The 7139-nt window shown below is 34.9% G+C and overlaps 3 protein-coding genes across 3 annotated transcripts; 1 reads left to right on the top strand and 2 right to left on the bottom strand.

Annotated features, from left to right (window-relative positions):
- Positions 1-592: 592 nt before the first annotated feature.
- On the bottom strand, positions 593-1227 carry LOC111043890 (translation machinery-associated protein 7 homolog). The gene has a single exon (XM_022328929.2). The coding sequence runs from the start codon at positions 1018-1020 to the stop codon at positions 826-828; it is 195 nt and encodes a 64-aa protein (XP_022184621.1). The 5' UTR covers positions 1021-1227; the 3' UTR covers positions 593-825.
- Positions 1228-1975: 748 nt separating this feature from the next.
- LOC120356192 (protein CLP1 homolog) lies at positions 1976-3265 on the top strand. The gene has a single exon (XM_039445075.1). It carries the CDS (start codon positions 1976-1978, stop codon positions 3263-3265), a length of 1290 nt encoding a protein of 429 aa, XP_039301009.1.
- A 2703-nt stretch (positions 3266-5968) lies between these two features.
- On the bottom strand, positions 5969-6325 carry LOC120348954 (the record flags this gene model as incomplete). Its single annotated transcript, XM_039445074.1, is given in 1 exon segment — positions 5969-6325. A coding segment is annotated over 1 exon segment (154 nt), but the record flags the coding sequence as incomplete, so codon positions are not given.
- Positions 6326-7139: the final 814 nt, after the last annotated feature.

Consider the following 7139-nt stretch of genomic DNA (forward strand, 5'->3'; position numbering starts at 1 on the left):
TATTCATGTTTTATGCTGTGTTTCTGTGATTTGACCTACCTGACTGTGATTGATTCTTGTTTAATCTCCGATTGACTTGACTGTGATATAAATGTTATTATTTGGTATTGTTTAGATCATTATTAGATATGTTGTTGTTTTTTCTGTTATAATTAATTTAATTATGATCTGGACTGACTCAGCAGTTAAACGGATAAGCTGTGATAAGATTTTTATATTGACATGGAACTTATATTTATATTGTATTGACTATAAATTACTGTATGACGGACTCTATGTTTGTAAAAGCTCTTGAGTAATTAATACATTATTTTTATTATTATTTAAACCAAACCTTTTTGAGTTATACACTGTTAACACAGTAGTCTACTGAGAACTATGGAAGACTATCTTTAATGAAACGGTAATTAAACTTTAAGAATCAAATATAGACCGCGTTTTTTCTAGGTACAGATGCCTCTTATGGGGAAGGGGAACACTATAAAAAATGATACCGCGTCTATTCCCCTAGTATAGTTAGAACCAACAAATTAGATATTTCAATGAACGATTTTTGAATAGATGTTTTTAATAAAAAGGGAGCAATCAAGAATTTTAAATTAATACATTTAATCAAAAACGTTGATCATATTACAATACGTATTCAAAATAATAATTGGTTCAAAATGTTATGGAATATCAAAGTGGAAATACCAAATACAAAAATGTGAACAGTACTGTAGCATCAGATAGGCAGTTGATATCCAGCAGTTATCAATTATTTGAATAAAATAAATTAATAGAAATTGTGAGATTTGTCCCAAATAATGTTGAGGTTATGTTGTATCACTTTTTACCAGATTTCTTGATACCTCCACCAACCAGTGGACCACGTTGTGATGCTTTTGCCTTAGCATCTTGAAGAGCTTTTTGTTCTTCCTTCTGCTTCTGTTTGAAGGCCTTTTCGTCGTCGTCCAAATCCTTTGATTCCTTTTTGGGCGCCTTCAACGGTTTCTTCTTTCCACCTTCTCTTCCAGACATTGCGTCAAACAAAATTGATTGAAATGTTCTGAGAAATAAAACCACTAGTTCTACAAATGTAGCACTAATTATGGTGTAAAACAAACGAAAATTTTAACTTTCCTTACCTAAACAACGTGCTTTTCTTCAACGAACTAGAATCAACTTAACCTCAAAACATGAAGCAAGATTACAAAATGGCCGATCGGAAATTCAAAACTACACCAAGATCAAGTTAGATCAAGTTGGTCACTCAGCTGTTCTTGAACATTTTTAGTACTGAAAAAATAAAAACATCAAACAATTTTGACAGCTAAAAATTCATAAGAATAATAAATTAGAATTTTATGATTTCTAGAAATTTTCCCGAAATCCAAAACTCATTCCAACTTTTTAATGCGACCTGTATCTGTCACTCCGACGTAGTGTTGTAGTGGCAGTGGCAGTGTTTTTGTTAGAACACTGGCACTGTATACATACAGTACGGAAACTTGGCTATTCCCTGACGCCAAAATCCGCCATCTTGTTAGGAAGCGCCGCATTGTAATAGTATTGATGGTAGGTTCGGATCACTTTAATGATCCGGATCAATTGATCTCGTTCACTGCCACGAGCCAATCAGAAGACCAGGATTGGAACTTCCCAAGGTCACGTGACGTGTTTAGTATTGGGGTCATGTAAAAAGCATTGGTTGGATAGGCGTTTGATTACAAGTTTACATTCTGTATCTATTCAGTGACACTGGACTACATGAGGAATTGATTGAGGTTATCGTGATAAATATAATTATAAAATTCTATTTTACGTTTATCTGAAGAAAAAATATAACTTAAAAACCTTTTATATGCTTTTTCCATCAAAATCAAGTGACAAGTGAGTTGACCAGGTAGTTTTATTCATCAATACATCTTTCTCTCTCTTGAACATGATGGATTCTTTTTACTGTTGACGTTTATTATTTCATCAAAAATCTAAAATGTCTACACCACAGGGTCAAAACGACCTTGTTGAAGTTTTCAAAACTCTTTCAGCGAACGAACAATGCAGTTTTATCAGTAGGAAAGAATCTGATTGCATGACTTTGCAGTTACAGTCAGGAGAAGCTGAGATTTTTGGTGCAAGGTTAGAACTGAACAAAGTCTACTCGTTTAGCGCCGGTTATTGTTTCTCAGTGTTCACGTATTCAGGATGTAATCTGCGGTTACAGTTACAACAATCGGAAACAGTTCCTTTTAGCCAACGCAATGATATGATGATGTTTGAATTGCATCTTCATACAGTAGTTGAAGAACTGCGGGAACGAGCTGATGTGAAAGACGAACGGGGACCTATTGTAATGATAGTTGGACCTAAAGATGCGGGAAAATCAACATTTTCAACTATTTTGTTAAACTATGCAGTGAGGATGCAGACAAAACGTACGCCTGTCTTTGTCGACACTGATCCTGGTCAAAGTTCTCTCACACTGCCAGGAACAATCGGAGCGGCACTAATATCCGATCAAATCCAACCAGATAAAAAACTCAGCGAACAAGTGAATCCTCTCATCTACAACATTGGTTCAACAAGACTGGGAGTCAACCCTTTATACAAACAGCTGATTTCCAAGTTAGCTGCGACCGTGTTGGATCGTCTTAAATCAAACAAAACGGCGAAATCTTCAGGTTTGATCATCAACACGCCTGGGTGGACTCAGAATGAAGGGTTTGAAATAATCAGACACACCGCTCAAGCGTTTGAGGTTGATGTGATATTTGTTCTGTACCAGAAAACGCTCTTTGACGCTCTGCGTCACGGCTTGCCTAACTTTGTCAAGCTGGTACAACTGCCGAGGCTGGAAGGAGTGCGCTCCCGTAGCATGGAGCTTCGCTGGGAACTGCGCGACAAAATGTTGAAGGACTACTTCTATGGACCAAACAACGAGCTGAAACCCTACATTTTCGATGTCGACTGGTCCTCCATCAAAGTGTTTAAAGTTTGGTCCTCGAAACACGTTGGAAAATCTTATCTCGGTGTTCCGGAATTTGATACGTCGCTGAGAAATAAAATACTGGCCGTAACATTCGCGCAAAACAAGGAGGATGCTTTAGAGTCTAATATTTCCGGGTTCGTCTGTTTGGCCGACGTGATCGACTCAAGGGAGAGAAAAGTGACTCTACTTTCCCCGTTTCCTCCCCCTCTAGCAGATGTTTGCTTGTTGCTCACCAGTTTGTTTCTTACATCTTATTCCGTACCAAACAGTGAACTTCCTTCAAATAGTATTTGATTCTGTATTTGATTCTTATTCCAAATATACAGGATGTTTCAGAAGTAGTGTTGAATATTTTAGGGTATTGTTCCTGGATGACAAACTACCAAAATGTCGTATTTGAAGAGTCCAAAACTCAGCGATTATCCTTATAGCTGCCATTTTGTTTTTTTTCACATTTTTATCTCAAGAACGAAATGTTGTATTGTTCTGAAATTTGACATGAATATTTATGCTATAAAAACTCAACTTTAAAAAATGGCGGCTATTTTTAATCTTTGATGGCAAATTTCACGAAATTTGTTCACTTTACAGAAAATTTACAACAGACAAAAAGTTAGTAAATTTCATCAAGATTTCAAGGATACCTCATTTATTAAGATTGATCGAAGGATAACAGAAAGCTGTAAGGATAATCGCAGAGTTTTGGACACTTCAAATATGACATTTGTACTCTCCTATCATCCAAAATGTTTGCCACTACTTCTGTAACACTCTATATTTTGTATTATTACTGTACAATTATTTTAATAGCTTTTAACATAACTGATTTGAACGGTGCAATAAACTTTGTACAATAAAGTTCCATGTTATTCTTCATAGATAATAGAACCATAGGAATCAATTTTGACATTAATGATAGAGTTTGTATTTTTGTAAAATATCTCAGTACCTAATCAAAGTTTCAAATTATAACCATAGAGAGACAATAGCGTAAGTAGATATCCCATGGTATAGGGTGTTTATGTCGTAACGTCTACTGTTATCTCAAGCCGATAGTCCACGTACCGGTAGTTCTTTCCCATAAAGCTATGTGACGCTGGCAGTCTCTCATATTGTGCCGTTCATACAATCTCACCCGGCCAAAACAGTAAAAATCTACAATAATCGACAGTAATCGGCTTGAGATAACAGTAAAAGTTGCGACATAAACGCCCTATACCATGGAATATCTACTTACGCTATTGTTTCTCTATGGTATAACTTTACAAACATGCAAATTCTATTTCCTACATCAAAATGAATTCTCCCTAGTAGTTTATTAAGAACAATATTATTATGACAAACTTTTAATATGAATTTGATTAAAATAACGCATATAAATGGGTACATGCTTTAATAAGAATATTTGTACTCAATAATCATGAAATTTTCTAATAATTTTCGACTCAAACAAGTTAAATCTTAGCACCGGTTGCACAAATCAAATTACTTTCACAAGAACCAATCAGAGAAGCCTTCTTTCCGAAAAAGCCTTCTCTGATTGTTTTTGTTAAATTAATCACCATTAAAATATTTAGTGCCAGTTGCACAAAAACCGGTTAAATTTTAACCGTGATTAATTCCACGAGAAACAATCAGAGAAGCCGTCTTATCAAACAAATCTTCTTATCAAAAAGACCTTCTCTGATTGGTTCTTGTGAAATTAATCACGATTGAAATATTTAACCGTCTTTAGAGCAACCGGGCCATAGCATTATTGATTTATTTTTCAATGTTCTTCAGAAAAGTATAACATTTTCACAATCTCAATTATTTGCAAATAAAAGAATTTCATTTTTTGTTCATGAAGACTACAATATAAAACTCAATTGAAAAACACTTCAATTACATGGGATACTTTTATAGAAATAATTAAAAACAATATAAAAACCTTGTAGTACCCTTAATTATTAAAAACTTCAAAATAAACTTTAAATTTAGACATTTCAAATTGAAAATGACCTAAGTTAGGGTCGAAACTAGTCTTTGTTGCAATATTTCAAAGTTTTTAATAATAAAGGGTACTACAAGGTTTTCATATTAATTTTATTAGCTCAATTGAAATAACAAAAGATCTCTGCTCTCCTGAATAGAATAACATTTGTCTTCATGAGAGTGTTCATTTCAGTTTTACAGGGGCGCCATTTAAGGGGGGGGGCCAGGGGGGCCTAGGCCCCCCAAAGATTAGATGAATAATGAAAATGCGGGTCTTTCTACACGAATACTTAGAATCTCATACTGATTTAATACCTTTTTTAAACAGCAGTAGTATAATTCCTCCTACAGTATCAACAATGTAGCAAAATTGCCTTGAAAGTATGGTTACGGAATTATAGAGAATATATTTTTCTCTGTGGTTTAGTTGAAGCTTAAATATAGAATGGGCGGTACAATTATTGATAAGGGCACAATAAGTGAGTTATTGCATAAATTTCAACGTGAGAATTAACAAGCTGCAAGATGTTACAGTGAAAGCAAAAGAAAGGGCACAATCAGACAATCAATAATGTATGTACAGAGTTGGTGAGAATTATGGGAACAGCTGTACTCTTCAGCTTTCCAACTGGAAGTTATTTTCCAATTAGAATATGATCCCCAATGAAATTGTAGACATTGTCACTGTAAAAGAAAAATTTATCTTTTTCCATGACTTTTAAAAAATTTGTTTCAGTGTATTCCTACTTTAGGGCCTCTCTGTAGACCTATATTTATAATAATTACTTCATGATTCATACTAATAATGTAGGCCTATATGCTTGTATTGATACTTCATTTGTATAAAACTGGAGAAAATGAAACATATAATAGCATCTTCGAATGTAACATTTATGGGGATAGCCTTTGGGCGTATTCCTTCCCCCCCTCATACCTCTTGGTTTTCGCCCCCCCCCCCTAGCAGTTTGGTGAAATGGCGCCACTGTGTCAGTATCATACTGCAAATGAGTTAAAACTTCCATAATAATTAATGATATATTCTTCTCTGCCCATTTTATTAGAAATCTATGAGACTGAGTCGACCAAATTTTGTAGATAAAATACAAAGAGACAAATTGGAGTTGGCTCCAACACAACACACAAAAACTCCACCGTTGGTTCTTATGGAAGTATTCACAGTTTGGAAGACTGCATTGTGTGAACATTTTCATAAGAATCAATGGTATTCAATTGTGTTTCATGATGTTGGAAGCTATTTGAGGCAAAATATTGCCTTCATTTAGACACTTGCTAGATCTTCTGCTTAGCGCTGAGTTTTGAGCAGTTGTGATTCTCTTGATTGGCCTCAGAGAAGGCTGTCGTTTCAGTATGCTCACTTCTGAAACATGAATTTAAAATATTGTTTCAAAAACAATGATTATCATCATGAATAGAGGTATTAATTTCCTTGCCCTATTACCATAGGTAATTAAGGTACCACAATTTCTAAATTTCTATAGTTTCAAGGTCCCCTGAGTCCAAAAAAGTGGTTTTTGGGTATTGGTCTGTATGTGTTTGTGTGTATGAGTGTGTATGTGCGTCTGTGTACACGATATCTCATCTCCCAATTAACGGAATGACTTGAAATTTGGAACTTAAGGTCCTTACAATATAAGGATCCGACACGAAAGATTTCGATCAAATGCAATTCAAGATGGCGGCAAAAATTGAGAAAATGTTGTCAAAAACAGGGTTTTCTCGAAAACGGCTCCAACGATTTTTATTAAATTTATACCTAGAATAGTCATTGATAAGCTGTATCAACTGCCACAAGTCCCATATCTGTAAAAACTCCAGGAGCTCCGCCTCATCTATGCAAAGTTTGATTTTAGATTCCCAATTATCAGGTTTCAGATTCAATATAAACAAAAAATTCCAACTGGAAAGGATTGAGCATGAAAATCTACAATTAATGTTCAGTAACATTTTCACCTAAAATTGAAAATAAGCTCGAAATTCAAGAAAATGTGATTATTCAATTGCAAACTGTTGATTCTTTTAAATGATTCACTATGAAGAGATAGCAGACCTGTTATGTCTCCAGCGTTATTGTCCTGTCACCAGCTGGCTCAGATCTTTGTTTATAAGTAGACTTGAGAAGCGCGTGAACACTAGCGTCAGGTGATCAATTTTCATAACGGCAAGGAAAGTTGTT

Source organism: Nilaparvata lugens, unplaced genomic scaffold, assembly GCF_014356525.2.
Source record: "Nilaparvata lugens isolate BPH unplaced genomic scaffold, ASM1435652v1 scaffold6108, whole genome shotgun sequence".
Taxonomy (NCBI): Eukaryota; Metazoa; Arthropoda; class Insecta; order Hemiptera; family Delphacidae; genus Nilaparvata; species Nilaparvata lugens.

What these genes read in the sequence shown, in the direction of transcription:
- LOC111043890 (XM_022328929.2), bottom strand. Translation starts at nt 1,020, where the DNA reads ATGTCTGGAAGAGAAGGTGGAAAGAAGAAACCGTTGAAGGCGCCCAAA.
- LOC120356192 (XM_039445075.1), top strand. Translation starts at nt 1,976, where the DNA reads ATGTCTACACCACAGGGTCAAAACGACCTTGTTGAAGTTTTCAAAACT.